This window comes from Microcebus murinus, chromosome 9 (genome assembly GCF_040939455.1).
Source record: "Microcebus murinus isolate Inina chromosome 9, M.murinus_Inina_mat1.0, whole genome shotgun sequence".
Lineage (NCBI taxonomy): Eukaryota > Metazoa > Chordata > Mammalia > Primates > Cheirogaleidae > Microcebus > Microcebus murinus.
In genome coordinates, this window is record NC_134112.1 from 30,904,553 (window position 1) to 30,923,312 (window position 18,760).

At 37.2% G+C, this 18,760-nt stretch overlaps 1 protein-coding gene across 1 annotated transcript in view; it reads right to left on the bottom strand.

Moving 5' to 3' along the window:
* ITGB8 (integrin subunit beta 8) overlaps positions 1-18,760 on the bottom strand; it is a 79,053-nt gene that overhangs the window by 45,174 nt on the left and 15,119 nt on the right. Inside the window, exons 2-3 of the mRNA XM_012781000.3 lie at positions 6,606-6,691; positions 837-1,011 (exon numbers count right to left, since the gene is read on the bottom strand). Coding sequence (XP_012636454.1) covers positions 837-1,011; positions 6,606-6,691 — 261 coding nt within the window. The remainder of the gene's footprint in view (positions 1-836; positions 1,012-6,605; positions 6,692-18,760) is intronic.

An 18,760-nucleotide genomic window follows, 5' to 3' on the forward strand; every position in this document is an offset into this window, starting at 1 on the left:
AAGGGAGTATGTCAAGAATAGTTATTTAAAAAATTAATGACAGGACAGGACCACACACAATGAAATAATGAAGGCTTGAAGACAATTTCATACTGTTCTAAGCTAAATCCATCTAACTGAGTGGTGCATACCTATATATCTTGACTTATTTTGCTATAAGTCGTTTGTACACTGGGATTCTCTAGCACTGGAGGAAAATGAATACCTTCCAGTGGCCTACAACATGTGCCAAACCCTAGAATAGACTCTAATGGAAGGATGAACACAAGAGAAATATAGGAGAAAATGTGTATATTAATCTCAGGGGCCATCACAAAGCTGCCCAAGGTAATTATGATAATCATAAATTGTAGCTTTGTGCTTAAAAGTTCCTCACAAAGCGTCTTAGGACTTTGTTTAATTCACAACCCCTTCTAATCAATCAATCAATCAATCAATCAATCAATCAATCTAACAAATATTTATGGGGTAACTTACTACATGCTAGCACTTTGCTAAGCACTGAAGAAAGACAGTGAAATAAACATGTTCCCTCTCTCCCAGAGCTGGCAGTAGAGTAAGAATACAATATATCACAACGTGATCAGATTATGTAATCAGAACACATAATTACAATGTAGTGCAGTCAGATTTGCAGAGAGGGTTGGAGGACACACCGATGGCTATAGGCACTATAGGCACTATAAAGACTAGAATTCTGATTTCTTGATGATAAGCACACTGTGATTTCTACTATAACAATACTATTTGCCACAAAATATTAAATATGAACAAATTAGAATAAATTGTAATTTCAATTTAAGAATCATCATAGATTTATTTGAAAATCACCAAACCTGGACGCAGCTGGATTGACACTTCTCCTGGTGTCACCTGGGTATTAATTTCATTTTCAGTTGGTATTATTACATGCACAGATGGGGATTCTATTGAATCAACTGAGCAGCCTTTACTTATTAAATTGGAAACAGTATCACAGCGTTCACTCCTTAATCCACCTGAAATAAAATCCTGTTAAAAGAAGAAAAATCATTGATGTTTTTGAATGTATATCATCTCATCTATAACAAAAAAAAATACACAGGAAATATTGCAAAGAAGCCACCTTCTAACAGAGAACAAATTATGTGATTGTTCAAAATAGCTGCATGTTTCCAGTAAGAGTACTGGTAAACTTGTCTGAATTTAAACTTTAATTTCTAAATTTTATTTATAAAGAAGAAAATGAATTATTAAAGAGCAGATTTCAACCAAGCACTTTAAACATTGTTAACTGATCAGGGTAAGATTATACCAACTTAATTCTTTCTAAATATTTTACTTTCAAAAGACTGATCCAAAAGAAAAGTTAGCCAAAACAGACCATTCAGTGGTTCCAAATGTGAGCCTCAGTTCTCAAAGAACCCAACTGGTATGTTTATTATACACTGTTATGTTTGGAATATGAGAGTAAGTCCTTAGAATCACATGCCTAATTAAGTACTGAAAATTCATAAAAGATTAAACTGGAAATCCAATTTTCTTAGATCATAATGTCCCCCTACTTCTTCTATACACAACATCCTATAAATAATTCATTAAACCAAGGAAGATGCTTGTGATGAGGCTGGGAGATAAAAGATTGCATCTCGAATTCTCCTGACTTTGCAATTCATTCTAAAACTTTCACTATCATTCAGTATTGGTTAGCTGATGACTATCTAGGAGCCACCCAAAAAACTTGGAACTAATGGAAAAGCTTAAAATTTAATTTATCCTGGCTGAGGAAAAAAATTGATATTTTTATTTTTCAGGTAACCATTCCGAAAAATAAATTGTTTTTTCCGCTAACAGTGGAAAATATATTTAAAAATATGGAAATATGTTTTACTATATATAATGTTGCCTGAATTATTTGGGATATCTGGTTACACATAAGCTGAATATTTGCTCAGCAATCTTCTTGGCAGTGGCTGTCTTGATCTGGCATTCAATGATTTCTCCTTCAGTTCAGATGATTCAGAGAATTAGATGTCCAATCAATTAATAATTCAGTCAAAGCATGTTGATTGAATACTTATTTGGGGACAATAGCTTGTTAGGTGCTAAGGATATAGAATGGGGCAAGACAGATAAGAGTTCCTGTCATCAAAGTCAACAGACCATGAGTGAATTCAGTCATTAATAAGAAAATGCAATTATCATGGGAATTAAATTTAGGGGAAGCACAGAATATCATAGGGCTATGGAGACAAGGGGATTATCAAGTTTAAGTAGATGTGAGTGTTGAATATGAGATCACTCATTATGAAGGGCAACATCCCTGGCACTGGTGAGTAATTATGTGGGATGGCGGTATGCATACAAAGAAAATATTCATACAAAGACTTTAATTCCTCTCCCAGTTGAGAGCAGGATTTGGCAAACTAGGGTCAGCAGGACAAATGAAGCCTACAGCCTGTTTTTGTATGGTTTAAGCGCAAAAAAAAAAAAATGCTTTTTACATTTTCTTTTTTTTTTCTTTTTTTTTTTTTTCTTTTCTTATACTCAGATACTGGAGTTGTACTTTTTACATTTTAAAAGGGCTGTAAAACAATAAAAGAATGAGCAATAGCGACAGTGTGTGGCCCACAGAAACTATGTGGGCCACATACTTTTCAGTGCTGATCCTGAATTAGACATTTGTAATATAAATATAATTAAGAGACCAAAGGGAATATACCCCTCTTTCCAATCAGGATTTCTAGGTGTCATTTGGTAAATGACTTCGTGGAAATAGAAAAATTAAATTTGCTTTGCAATTGGCCATACATGTAGATTTTAGCTTTAAGATTAAAACAGTTAAAGCCTTAACTTCCTGTCTACTGATAAAACTTGGAGGTACTGAGTGAGAGATTTAATTTATAAACAAGTTGGAGCTCCTCTGAGAAAGGTGGCAAGTAAACTGCTATTGTATATGTCACATTCCTCCAGAAAGCATAAGGCTGGACGGAGGGTCCCATTTCCCCCAAGCGTGGGGTATAAGGACAGTGCAGAAGGCTGGTACAAGTATGCTTGTTCATGACTCATATGACATGCCACAGAAAAAAGGTACACGCAAGACTTCAAATCATGAAAAGGAAATAAAGTACAAATAGCTCTCATTTTTCTTTTCAGCCAGGGAGTCTGTTATTCGTGTATACAGAATAGAGAAGAAGGGAGTGTGGTCGATTCACTGTCACTATACATCAAGCTATGCCATTAGACCATTGAATGCCAAATCGTTTTGCCGAAATCAACAATATAGTCTCCATTATTTTGCAATGTCTGAGTCAGCATGGCTGTTTTTACTCCAGTATGAAAACTAAGTTAGAAGAGCATTGCCAATTTGCCAATTAGGTTTGAAAACGGAAGAAAAGATCATGGCATCAAAATAAAGAATGGAATGCCGTTCCTGCCCATTGTGGCCTACTTTCCACTTTGTATAAAAGAAAAGCAATTTGAAACCACAGCCTTTTAATTTTTGGAATTTTGTGTCATTTTAATTCCTGCTAATCCTTATGTTTTACTTTTTCTATAAGATAAACACAAACAAGATCCTACTTCAACTTTCTGCATCTAAAATCTATTTGCGAATGAAAAGCCTAAAGTTGAAGTTACTCGGGCTGGCTTTTCATCAGTTGTTACTTTCATCCATTCAAAGTAATATTCTGGGCATATAAATACTCAAGGCTTTTTTCTCCTACTCATGTCTGAGTCTTTTTGACTTCCAAACATGGTGACCTGCAGAGAAATGAAAGGATTTTATCATCTTCCTTTTGGCAGTGAATGCCCTTCATATCATATTTTAGTATAATTGTGCTCCACGGCTGCCCTCTAAACTCTGGCTATGCCATGACACCCTGTGTCAGACATTTCAGGCGGGAGAGGGAGGGAATTCTTCAAAACTTACCAAGTATTTCATAGATGTTAAAAAGAAACATGAGGCATTAAACTAGTTGATATTGATGAGGTCCTTTCTATCCTAATTATTTTCCAATTACTTTTATATAGCATAGAGGATGCATAGAGAAAGCAAAGTGCATGGAATGGCTGATTAATGTGCTATATAAGAATGCAAGAAAATTGAGTATATTCTGTCTAAACTTTCTTGTGACCCTTTCTTTTGACTAGTTTTGAAAATTATATAAACCATATTTATTTTGTTACCATTTATCTGTTCTAATCATGAGCAGAAAAAAAAAATCTGCCTCTTCCTTTCTTCTCCCTCCAGCCTTGCTGGTTGAGAAATCATTGATATCAGTTGCATCTATGCCTAAATGGTGGATGATTTTCCAAAATTAAGTAATACATTCTTCCTCTCGATGATGTCAGGTCAGACTGCAGGGCATGGACAGCTCCTTCTGTTAATGATGTGAGTGGTGGCTGAGTCCTAACACTGGTTACCTCCCTGAGGTTGTGTTAATAACACAAGCAATTCTCTCAGTTTCCTAACCCAGAATGAGGTGCTCCAGAGCCTCATCAAAGTTCTATATAGTCACGACTTGCATTTCTTAAGCAATGCCTATGTGCCAAGTGCTTCCCACATTGCTTCATTTCACTTTCCCAACAGTGCGAGGCAGTTACAGTTACTATTTCCATTTTAGAGGTATGGAAAACTGAGGTTCAGAGTGATTAGGTAACATGTTCAAGTTTATCCCATTAGAAACCAGTAGAACTGGGATTTGAATCCAACTCATTCTCTCTTCAGAGCCTGTTCTCTTTCAATAAATGTAAAATGGACTATACTGCACTACATGGAGTATTTGGGGACATGAACAGCCAAGGAAGTGTCTGTTTTCCCTGAGATCCCAGATGAAGGATGTGGCTAATAGTGGACATAGGTTTGCCTCCTCCCTTCCAGCAGCCACCTCTTGTCCCCTCAGCTTACCTCATTCCAACTGACCACCCATTCCTCTGAAAACTCAAAATCCCTCCTTGTGTGGAAGTGCTGGCAGTTATTTCCAGAGCTGTGACTCTCAGATTTTTTTGGTGCCAGTTAGACACATGAGATGAAGAAGGGGTCCTTCTGGAACCTGACTTTCTATGGCTGGCATGTTACATTTGGATGACAACTGGGCTTCTGAACCATCTTTTAAAGGTTCTTCCAAACTACCCTCACTAAAGGACTCAGCAGCTGATAGCAAGTTAGCACAAACTTCAGGGCTCTAAGGATCTTCCTTAGTGATGCAATAAAAATCCAAAATGGAGTACTGGTTTAGGGTCAGGAGATATCAAGTCATGAAACATTCTCGACAGAGAAAAACCTAGAAGTAAATTCCAAATTCAAGGTTTTAGAGATGAGAAAAGGGAGACTCTGAGAATAGAGTAAATTCTGTCTGGTGTTTTGGCTTTTAGGAAGTGATGGGATTAGACCCAGAAACTCTGGAATTGTCCTGTCTACGGCATTGCCTGGTTTCACAGATTCTGGTGAAGCCTTCCTAGTTCATGAATGACATCTGGTTTTCTCACTGGTGTAGCCCAGAGTACATCTGGAAAGCCTCCCAGCTGTGGTGAGAGAGGCTTACTTTTAAGACATGGCTACCCCTTCCCTGCTTCTATCCAGACTTGCTTCTTAGAAGAAAATATTGCTACTTTTCAACTTTCTTTTTTCTCATGGGGGATGCATCAGGGCAAGCAGTAACAATAGTTGGAAAGAGGATGGTAGGTTAAATCAGAGGAGACAAAGGTGAGATATTTATCACCATGTCAAGCACAAAAGGCTAGTAAAGACCTACTTGTTACAATTCCCAGGAGCTATATGAGTAAATGTAAAATTTACTAGGCAATCTCATAAAAGAAGAAACCCCAAATTAGCAGATGGTTTCTTCAATGCAGTTTACTATAGACAGCAGTTCTAACTTCAGAATAATGGTAAAAGATAAAAACTCATGAAACAACTTTGGAGCAGAGAAAGAAGGAATGTATTATAATTGTTTTACTAGAGAATTTTGTTATTAGAATTTCTTTCTCTTGGTAGAAAAAAACCCCACTTATTTGGAACAATGAACATTTTCTGAATTATTCTTCATTCCATATAATTTAAATGGACATAATATCTCATGAACAGGGCCACATGTCCCAAAGAAATGCACTACATTTTCCCTTAAGTAACCAGGGAATTGATGTACAATGTTATGAAATGGAGTACACAGTACCTTCAAATGGAATACCTTCAACTATTCTAAATAAATACAAAGAAACTAGCTTGTTTTTCTTTAATAAGCAAGCACAAGATAATGATTCAACTTGGATATACAACCTAATGCCTTAAGCTCGAGCAAGAATTTCACACCAAAGCCTACTGAACTATCAAAAGCTACTATCTGTGTTTGCCAATTCTCTCTATAGAACAGATGGAAAACATAAAATGGTTTGCACTTCATTTCAAAATTACCATAATTTTCCTAATAAAAAGGTTATACTCTATTTTATATTCAGCCAGATATGCTGTTTCCAAGCATAAAACCAAATAAAATTTTCCTTATGCTCAGCAGTATCTTTCTTTTTCCTGATGTACCTTCAAGGCACAGAATAGTAGGACAGTGAAATCATGCTAGATGGAAATTCAACTATGAGAAACAGGAAAAAAAAAAAAAAAGGCACACCTCTTGAACACACCATCCACATTCTGGACCCAGCGCAAGGCACTTGGTGCACGATGCTGCATTTGAAGATGCACATCTATTGTCTTCTGCAATGAGGATAAAATGAGGTGTTATGGTTTACTCGCATATTAGAAAGTGTATACAATTCTAGAACAAAGTGTATTTTGAAAACTGAAACAAGATGACCTTTTGTTTTACAAACCAGACATCAAATAAAGTTAATTTCTTTGGGGTAAGTTAACCTGCTCATTGCAATTAATAGATATCTAGATAGTTATCATTTGGTTTTATAAGTTTGGGAGAAAGGAAGGTGATTAAAATGTGATTTTGGCCAGATTTGGGGATTTGCCTTGAATTCTGCTGCAATAATAAAGGACCTTCCAAATTTTTTAGTGTGTTGAAGTTTCACTCTATTTCATATTCTCTCAACCAAGTAGGTGCATTTTGTTCCAGAGTTTTTCCTGTAAAAAAATATCATATGCAGACATTAATCTTAACATGTAAATCCATGTTGAGTCATAGTGAATATTTTGAGAAATAATCTTGATAGACACATTAAGTAATTAACTTTGGAATTCTAATTGTGTTAATATTGATTATTTTGGCTTAAAGAATACCAGAACCAGACATAATGGCTTGGTTCAGTATTTTAGCAGTATTTAAGTGGAATGAGCTGTTTTAGTTGACTCAATTTAATTTCTCAGACTTGATCACGTTAAGATCATGACCAATTCACTTTTCTATACATTCCTGCACATGGTTGTAATATTTTAATAATGTAATTGTGCCTGAAATTTATTTACTTTTATCCCTCTATCCATTAACTGCTTAAACAATTAAAATTATTATAGACTAAAATACAAAATATAATACAGAACGAGCCATATATCATTTTATCATGATATTTTAGTGGAGCAATCACATATTTCATATAGTCTATCTTTTACTATGAGATATCCTAAGTACAGTGTACATCACAGTGTGAGTCTATCCATCTCATTCATAGGCACACGGTAAAATGGGGTAGACATCCTAGATGTAGGTATTGCACAGTCCAAGCGAGGAGAGAACTACAGAAGCGAACCATACAACACTGTATAACAAGCACAAGACAGAGATTTCATCGAACTGCTAGGGGAACACAGGGAAGGGGCTTCTTCCTCTGCTTTAGCAGGATGGGCAAGGGTGGGGGAAGAGGGCCTATTTAAGGATAGCTCCCTAGGGGAAGTAATATCTGGTATCCCTTTGTGCCATATCATATTGCTTTTTTTAACCCGTGTTTGTATCTTTTAAAAAATGTAATAAATGTGAAAGAAAATCGTGTGTGCGTATGTACAATCACACATGGACATGGTAGTTTTGGTAGAGACCACAAAATCTGTAGCTGCCGCCATTCCAATTGGTTTCTTTTTCTTTCCTCTCTCAACTGTCCCCAACATTCTGGAAATACAGGGTCAAAACAGTTCTTACCTGGAGGTGGTGGGACGAGAGAGGGAGGCAACGGGAGAAGGGAGGGAGGAACTGCAGGGGAGTAGGCACAGCAGAGAGGTCTAAATGTGGTGGCAGTGACACCCTTCCCTGCACATCCACAGACACCCAAGGAGTTAAGCAGAAAACATCCTTCCCCATCACCCTTAATGCACTATTGATATGAGCTCCTCTCTGTATCCCTTTCTACCTGTTGTCCCTGACTTCATATCAACTTTTTATATACATTATCCAAATCATCTTCACTAATCTTTCCAGACCTGCTCTAGAATTCAAAGAATTAAAAAATAACTCTAATGTTTTAGGCTCCCTTTAACACCAGCTTGGTCACCCAAGTACAAAGACTCCTTACACTAAAAATCTTCCATCTGGCTTAGCCTGCGAAACTCTAAAACCTGCTTACTCCTCAGATGTTCAAAAAAAAAAAAATAACTAAACATTTTGTTCACTTTTTAGTTTTGTTCCCAGAAAGGAAACCAGTTTAGATGTATAAGTCAAGCACATTTGCAAACTGTTATGGTCTGAATGTGTTTCTCAAAATGCAGATGTGGAATCTTAATCGTAAGTGCCACAGTATCACTATTAAGAGGTGTGCCCTTTCGGAGGTGGCTAGGTCATGAGGGTCCCTCTCTTCTGAATGGGGCTTATTAAATTAAGGGGCTTATAAAATTATAAGAGCCCCACACCTTCTGGCCCTTTTCATCCTTCTGCCCCTCTGTCATGTGAGAACACAGCAAGAAGGCCCTCACAAGACACCAAATGTTAGCATCTTAATCTTGGACTTCCCAGCCTTCAGAACTCTAAGAAATAAATTTCTGTTGTTTGCAAATTACCCAGTCTCTGGTATTTTGTTATAGCAGTTGTATGGACTAAGACACAGACTTCATTTGACCTTCACCAACTCTTAGCCTTGACCCAACTGGAACAAACATGGAATCAAGTTTATTTCAGTTCAGATTTGATCGAGCCTTTCACTCAACGGGTGAGCATTGGCCATTAAGACGGTAGTCTCCTGGAAGGGAAGCTACAGAGCTTAGCACTCTACGGGTCTGGTCTTTGTTCCTAACCGTTGTCTGACTCTGTCTTAAATTAATCCAGATTCAAACTCAGGTCAGAATCCTACTTCCACAGCATATGTGGTAAACAATAATTCACAAGCAAAAATCTGTTTTCTTCGCATCCTGATTCTTTTCTTCAAAATCTTCTAGTGTCAACCTCTGTTCTCACACTTCAGACACCTAATGATGATGACAGAGAGGGAGAGAGACTTGAGTCCTGTCAATACATGCCAGATCCCAGGGCTGACATTTCTCAGAGTTTATGTAACTACAGGAAAAACGATCCTATAAATGGGTCTGGAGGAGCTGGTCCTTACGGTTCCACAGAACTGGAGGAAGGCCATAAATTGAGCTGCATGGGAACAGTGTCAAACATTATTTCTGGAGAGTGTCATGGTTACACTGTAGAGAAGACATGCCAGATACACTTTGGCATGCAGTATTTTAAGGATTTTCTTTCTCATTTAAAAAGGTGAAAGTAAAATACTTAACATGCAAATATCATCAATTACAGACATTCTTTCCAGGGAATGGTCCAATAATGAATAACACTCATTATTATGAGTGTTATTAATCAGTGTGTACTGAGAATTTTCTCTCTCGCACACACATACATACATACACACACACACACACACACACAATCTCACATAGCCTTCTAGGAAAGCAGAAATTTTCTCCACGTTGCATATACATCAATGCATGACCGCTGTTTACAGACCCTGGCAGTTTCTCATCAGCCTCCGGATCTTCTCAGTTCATCTGCCCTCCCACCCCTAACACAGTATCACAAGAAGGCTTCTTTCCAGCGGTGGTTTCCCAGCAGCCCTCTGCACTACACTGACACCTCATCAGAGGGTGTGCCTGAGTGGCTCTTCCTCCTACTCTGCCATTGTGGTTGCTGTTTATTCAGCTATTTGTCTAGCGATGTGGTACTAAGCACCTTATACTTTATATTCTAGCATTGCATTTTTATTAAGGATAAATTTTTACTGATCTCAATGGAAATTCTTAAGCCCCCGGAAGCATCATGATAACATTTTCAATCACGGAGCCTCAGATCATCCTTTTGTGTCCATTTGTTACAACCCTGAGTGCCTCATGAACTGCATCATTTAAAAACTGTGCTGCCTTGCAGGGTTTGGTGGCTCACACCTGTAATCCTAGTACTTTGGGGGGGCCGAGGCAGGAGGATTGCTTGAGGCCAGGAGTTGGAGACCAGCTTGAGCAAGACTGAGACTCCTTCTCTAAAACAAAAAAAAAAAAATTAGAAAAATTAGCCAGGCATGGTGGCATGTGCCTATAGTCCCAGCTACTTAGGAGGATCACTTGAGCCCAGGAGCTTGAGGTTGCAGTGAGTTATGATGATGCCACTGCACTCTAGGTCTGGTGACAGAGCAAGATCCTGTTTCCAAAAAACCCCAAAAAACAAAAAAGAAAAAAAAAAAACCAAAAAACAAAAAATGAAAAAATTGTGCTGCCTTGACAGAAATTGGTAAAGGATTTAAAAGCATATTGCCAATAAGTACATATATTCTAAGTAATTGTATTCCTTGATTTATGAGCATGTGCTGCAATTCTTAGTTTTTCTCATTATGTTACAACTGGAGGTTAACAGATGTGATGAGGTAGCATTGCTAAATGGTTACTGGGAAAAAACTTCCAAGCTTTCATAGCACTGCTACTTACCAGCCATGTTCCCTTAGGCTATTTGTTAATCCTTAAACTCTCTTAAGTTTCCTCCACTGTGACACAGTGCTAACTATACCCATATCAAATTGTTGATATGAGAATGACATGAGGCAGAGCATGCCAATCACAGTGTTCAGGGCATTCAATAAAGGAACTGTTGTAATGCTATTATAATTAATATTACAATAAATTATATGTGTATACATACATACACACATGTACATATGGATACATACATATATGTGTTCGTAAGTATATATATTTTATTCTGGGTTCAACAAAAGAAAGAAATACATGATGTGCATTTAAATGTGTTTTAAATATAATTTGCTGTCTTTGAAATGATAGTCCCTTTGGTCATAAAGACAAAGTTTTAAAAATATAGCTAATATATGAAAATAGCTGGTAAATAAAAAGTTATAACATTTATTTTAATTGTTTAAAAATAATTCTTAAAAGCCAACTAAGTTTAACATAGATCAGTCCAATCTATCACAAATATAATTTTGGCAGCACTACTAATGGAATTACTGAAAATCTCTTAGAATAGCTTCCTTTTATTCACACTTTGAACACTGACTTAAACTGAACACTTTTTAAGAATTATTTCCCAGAATTAAATGTTTACGACACATGTGAAATGACCTCTGTAACCGTCTGTCATAAAGTATAATAAATATCCATCATCAACAGGATAGAATACACAAAAGTCAGGAAACCACATATTCATAACACCTGCTTAGGTATTCTTTGTTTTAGATGATGCCATTTATTCATATTATTTTGAAAATATTTAGTTCATAGAAGTAAGCAGGGGAAGAAAATGGACCAACAAAGCCCCACTCCCAAATGAAAAGGGCAACAGAAATTTCAATTTTCACAGTAAGATTTTTTTTTTTTTTTTTTTTTTGAGACAGAGCCTCGCTTTGTTGCCCAGGCTAGAGTGAGTGCTGTGGCGTTAGCCTAGCTCACAGCAACCTCAAACTCCTGGGCTCAAGCAATCCTTCTGCCTCAGCCTCCTGAGTAGTTGGGACTACAGGCATGTACCACCATGCCTGGCTTATTTTTTCTATATATATTAGTTGGCCAATTAATTTCTTTCTATTTATAGTAGAGACAGGGTCTTGCTCTTGCTCAGGCTGGTTTCGAACTCCTGACCTTGAGCAATCCGCCCACTTCGGCCTCCCAGAGTGCTAGGATTACAGGCATGAGCCACCACGCCCGGCCTGAAATTTCAATTTTTAGATTGGGATCTTTCCATAAGCCAAGTGATTAGATCATTGAAAGTTGCCAGGAAATTTCTAGTTTATTTGTAAAGTCTATACAACAAAATCTCAACAAAGTTTAAAGTATGCCCATAGTAACTGAAAGAGGGAGTAAATAAAACTGATAAAGACTGCAGTCCTTGATATTCAGAATCAATTATTCTAGAGTCTCCTGTTAACTCCTAAATACAGTGATTTGTGAGCAATGCATTTTTTCCAGGCAGTATCCCATTCCTAATTGCATTTACTGTCCAAATTAAATTAAAATTTAATAATTGCATAAAGCTATTTCCTTTGAAAAAAACCCAAAGTAAACACTGTTCTAAATGAATACATGTTCTAGTTTGATAACAGTCAAAACCAGATAAATTGAGCACACTTAAGAGTAAAGTTTAGAGTACAACTCTGGGTTTTCCCTGTTGTAGATATATATAAACATAGTCATGTAAATGTTACAGGTATCTTCAAAATGTATTATCTGATTGTCGAAGCTCTCTTTTACACAGAAATGTAATGTATGCTATTGTTTGATATAAAATTAAAACAAAAAAATTAGTGTTCTATTCACTTGCCTTTGGCTATTTATTGCAAGTTTTGAAGTTTCCTTTGGGCCCCTCCAAAAATAAAAAGACAGAATAGGAGGTTAGGCCTACTTCTTTGAAAATCAGGCACAGCAAACAAAATAAAAGTCAGTTACATTTTAAAAGAGATTTTAAGTAAAGGGCATGGGGGAAAAGGAGGAAGCATGGAAACTTCTGGGAAAAAGGTGGATCTGAGTAGGGAAGCTCTGGAAAGCTAGAGGAGATATATTCCAAGGAAGTGCCTGAGATGGTATCTCAAAACAGGGGGAGCAAGGAAATAGCACATTCAGCTGCTTCTATTCCTCTTTGTCTCCTAGGTTTATCCTTGAACTTCATCTGTACATAATAGCAAACTACATTATTTATTAGTATTTTTCAATTTTCTATTTCATTTAGTATTCAAAATGTAGAGAACATAATTTTACCATTGAAATAGACAAGCAGATATAATTAATGAAATTATAATACATCTGTGGCAAAAAACTTTAGCTACTAAAATAATTTCTATGCAACAACTGCTTATTTGAACTATGCACATATAGCATTAGTTGGAAAATTCACTTTAAATATTAGTAGCTTGCTCCTAAATTATGCATTCAGAAAATGGTACTCTCTAGTATCACCCAGCCTAGATTGGCAAATTCCTCTCCTTTGCCTCTATCATGATATTTAATTTGTTAAAAACTTGTAGCAAATAAGCATTTAGCCCATGGAAATGAAAATGAGTATCTTTATACGGAAAATCATTTATCTAAATAAGTTTGCTTCTACTTTCCCTTGAAAAAAGACACATTACTTATGTTTAGTAAACAACAGTTTGGATTCCTTTCCTTCTTGCCTTCTCTGCTAACTGTTCCAGTGATTAGGTTTGATGTTCTGAAGGCGTATTTGGAAGTAAAGGAGGTAGCATGATAGTATCTGATTTTTATACAGCAGTTCAGGAGAAAGCCCAGGGAATGAGGACATTATAAGAAAAAATAATTGTCTTAATTCCCCCAAGGAAGACCTTGGGATAGAGATTCTTAGCAAGGGATTTACTGAAAAAGGAAGTGAGGTAAGAAGGTCAGGAGAGGGCCAGGCACTCAGCAAGGATGTTGGTACAATTGAAGTCTGGCCTCAGTTTTGATCTCACCCATACCGCTGAGCAAAATGACAGCGTAAAAGTGTCCAACCTTGAGACAATGGGGTCTGTCTTTTGTACTCTGTATCAGACAGTCATTGACTGCAGGCAATGCAGTTGGGGGTGGAGTGGGCTGACCTTCCAGGCATCTCTGTAGCTCCTTTTGGTGGAGGGCAATTCTTCCCAGAAGGCAGCAACTGTGAGCTATTAACAACCAGAACTCAGAGCAGCTGGGAGTGGGTGCACCAGCCCTATAAACAGAGTCTGGGTGGGGCACCAGAGATGTCTACCACAGTGATCTCCCCCAGGTGATAAATAATCGGAGCACTATACAGAAATTGCCACTTGCCTGCCTGTTCTTTACTAACCGAATCCTAGTTGAAGATGGCATTGAGAGGAACGGAAGTGCCATAATTCCCAGCTTCTTTGGCGGTGATCATGGACTTGAGACTAGTTCCGATGGTATGGATGCAGGAAGAAGTTGCTGAATGGGCCTTCTGTGAAAATTTCTCAAAAAAGGGGGCGTCGTGCCCTATGCCCATCCTGATCTTTTCTGCCTGGTACACGGATGTGATGGCTAGACTTTCAAGAGCCTTAATCAGATTTGAGGGAAACCATCTCATGGAAGCCAAGGCTGATATGGCAGAAGAAAAGGGAGCCCGGGCATGTCACGGTACTGTGGAGTCACTGTACCTGTTCCAGGTTGACTCTCAGAATTCTGTCTGATGTGAGAGGAAATTGTACCCTAACCTTACTTAATCCAGTGTTTTTAAAGATCCTCTTACTAGCAGATAAGCACAATTCCTAACCGATAAATTTTTATCTGAGTTTTGAAAGATAAAATAATAAGAGTCTTAAACAGAATAATTGTAAATGTTTTAAAAGAATTGCTAAGCATAAAATCACTTGAATGAAGTAGACCATCCCTACATTATGTGTTGTGTGTCTGTTTTTCCTTGGAAGAGTAAGAATGCTAGACTATTAGTTCCTAGAGGACAGATGCTTAAAGAAAATCATTTTCCTCATGTACTCAGCATATAAGCCTGATACTTGGTACACATAATTATATAATGAATAAATGATATTCTAAGTAGAAGTTCATTTGGCAATTTAATTCCCAAGTTTTCATAGCTTTTGACTACTAACATTTTTTATTTTTAAAAATTTCTTTCTCTATATATTTTTAGTTGTCCAGCTAATTTCTTCCTATTTTTTTTAGTAGAGACGGGGTTTCGCTCTTGCTCAGGCTGGTCTCGAACTCCCGAGTTCAAATGATCCGCATGCCTCGGCCTCCCAGAGTGCTAGGATTACAGGCATGAGCCACCACACCCAGCCTTACTTACATTTTTAAATAATCTTTAATTCCAAAACCTATCTGCTGCAAAAGCAATAACTATGTTTGCTCAATGATACACATCTGGATGGATTCATCTGGATGTGTTCAAATGTTAGAAAACAAGCATACTTAGCATAACAATTTTTATTTTGCATTTGGTCTTCTTATATTGTATAGTTCTGATGATTTATTACAAAGTAAGTCCAGTTTCTTTCTAAAGAACTTTGAGGGTATGATGAAATAATACTGAACTGAAATAGCACCTTTTAATGGTACTATCATCAGCTACAAAACCACCAAATTCATTTATTTTTCCTCATGGCTCAGATCTAAACAAAATTTCAAGTCATCAAATGTTCCTTGCCCCTCTAAAGTTGAGTAATTCCTTACTGAGCAGAACTTCCTTATAATGCCAGTGTTAAGAAATAGCTCTAATATCTCTGCTCTTCATGAGCCAGGTTTTTAAGGCTTTTATTATTATATATGTAACCTTTATGTTTCAGAGACAAATTTGAACCTCCCTGTTACATGGTGAGTAAGGCATGTGATTATAATAGGGTTTTATACTAGTATAAAGATTTTTGGAGAGCAAAATGGGGAAAAAAGCCAATGTGCAACCTTGGGCAGGTTAAGAAATGCTAGGGCAATGCTACACATTCCATTGGTCTGCCCTGCCCTGCCCTGTTTGGGGCAATCCCAACATGAGTCAGAGCTTACAGTGGCCTGGGATGGCACAAGTCAAAATTCTAGTTTGTGATGGCATTTACAAGAAGAACCACTGTGAAGTCACTGATGACCCCCATTTGTGTTGAAATGGGTCATCACAAGAAGCCTGGTCACATGGGATCATATCAGAACTTTTCACTATGATTCATTTACACACATAGGGTGACTCTATGATTTATGATCGACACTGGGATCCTTAATAGTGGCGCTATTAAATACACTGGTGCAACAAGTATATACTGGAATTTCCCAGGCAAGCTGAAGCCCAAGGTCACCCTAAATGCAAATTATTCTGGTGGCACTGATTGAGAAAGTAAAAGAATAAACAAGGCAATCCACGCTGAGGTTACAGTAAATGTGAACAGAGAAAGAGAACACCACCAGTTAAAGATGAAAGATTTTCTCTGCATAAAGGTAGACCTGAAGCTGGTTTTGAAGGAGAAATGAAATGCAGAAATCTGGTTGATAGTTATTTGATTATTTTTAGATTACATCCTGGGTATATCTGGACATATTATTTGATGTGGGAAAGAGATGAGTGAGCATAGGGCTTATCTTTCATGTGCATTTGATTCAATGCTGCAGCTACTCATTTACCTGAGCATATCAGTTTGTCTTCTGACACTCACCTGGTAGAGTCTGTGAGAGAGTGAGAGGAACTCAGGCGGAAAGATGGGGGTCAAAACCACAGCATCTCTCCGTACAGCTTTCCTACTTCAGACTCAGAACTTCAGAAAGGATCAAAATCTCAGGATTCAAGGAGGGCTCCTGAGGCCCCTCACAGGCAAATCCTGGTTAAAGCTGCATTTGTCTAACTTGGAAATGCAATATTAGTCATGTGCTTTGTGTCTTGTTTTCACTGGAACTTTTCCATACATTCCAACTGTCCTGTTTATGAAGCACACTCCCTTTCTATAAAAGCCAAAATATTCACCGGTTTCCCACTCTGTTCCTCTAAATAATGTTTTCAATCTAACACACTGGAGTTCCAGGGGCTCTTCCTATATTCCCTTCCAACTCTTGGCAGGTATGGACTTCCTTTCTCCCACTTAAAAAAAAAAAAAGCACACTGTTATTCATGTCAAAAGTTTAAATGCCATGGTTAAGGAGGTTTAAAACATGCTCTAGGATAGTAGGAATGTATTTTCTACATGGTGCCTTTTAAACCTAAAATCACATTGCAGGTGTGTACTTGATTAGAGCATCAAACCAACATGCTACAGTATAAAAAAAATTTTAGTTACAATTAAAAAGAGTACTAATAAATCAAAACTCAAAGTGAATTTTAGTTCAGTTAGAATTTAGTTTTCTTGTAAATTATATTTGAAAGTTTTAAAAGATATTTATACCTTTTGATTCTGCCACTTGATGATCTGTATATGAGGGCTGTCTGGAAAGTATCCAGCCATGGATACAATGGATATATGGATACAATAGATACTTTCTGGACAGCCCTCATCTACTAGATGATAAAATTAGGGAAAATAAAATAGCAAATATTTATTAAGTGATTACTCTGTATTGACATTTTATACCAAGTGCTTTATGTACATTATCTCATTGAAATTTTACAAAAGTCTCATGAGGAAAGTACTGCCATGCCCATTTTACAGATGGAGAGCTAAAGCTTAGAGAGGCTTAATCTCATCCCAAAGTCACACAGCAGGGAAATACAGAGACCAGGGTTAAGTCCAGTTCTGCCCACAGAGCTTTTTCACACAAAGGCTGTTCTAGATGGAATGGAGAATAACATTTAAAAAGACAATTATTTCAGAGTATGACTGAAAATCCCATGCTAATTAGTAGTATTATTAGTCCCTAAGTGATGACTCAAAAACAATTCCCATGTAGCTCAAGATAACTCTTTAATATAAGTAAGGATGTCATTACTTTTTGCTATCATCAGAGCTAAGGTAATCTCATTTTCCCACTCTAAAGAGGAGACTGTTAGATTCTCCCCAGTAAAATTATTTCTTACCCTCTGAGTCGGAGACCTCTCTAATATTTCTGTGCCCTTTTCATAATTCATTTTATTTCGATGCCCAGGGAAACTCTGAGTTTTCGCATGAAAGCCCCAGCCTGAACACCTCACTGAGCGCATGAATCAGACTGGCTGGCACTTGTTCAGCACAGGGGAGAGCTGCTCCTTTTACAACTGTGTTTCCCCAACCTCTTGCCAGGGGACAACGCTGAGCTGCATGCTAATTAGGCAGTAGCACACGAAATGGTGTTCGCAGTTGCGGTTTCCCTTTGTGAATTTCCAGCTCTGTCCTGGAAGCCAAATCTGGAACAGGAAAGAAGGCAACTTGTTCTTGTCCTAACCATTGCCTATTGTCTGACCTTGACTTCATAAATTAACTTTGCTAAGGCTTTGCTTCCTTGCTGATGAGGTAGGGAAAATGCTCCCCCTTGTTCTGTGCTATGTTCATCCAATGAGCTGTGACATTTTTTAAAGTAGAGCACAAGTTAAAATGACATGACCGGCAGAGAACATTTGCTTTATAGCATGTAAAATTCTATCAGTTTATGGGGCTTTTTAAAGATATAATTTATAATATGAAATATTTATTTTAAAAGGTCACCAAAATTCCTATACACAACAGTTGCCTGTAAGGCAGAATGATTATTCACTATTTTATGTTTTAATGTTGTCAGCAAAGAGGCATGAGCAAACGTCTGCAAGGATGGAAGGGTTCAGTATGTTAACTGCAGCAGAATGCAGTTTCATAGGTCTATGTATCTGTGAAAACCCATCCATTAACACTTTAAAGTGATGCAGTTTATTGATGTAATTATATCAATAAAGTTTACTTACAATTAGCATTGTCAATTAACTTAGAAGGAGTATAATTTGTTAGATAAAGGACAATTAGTGCACAGTGAAAAAAT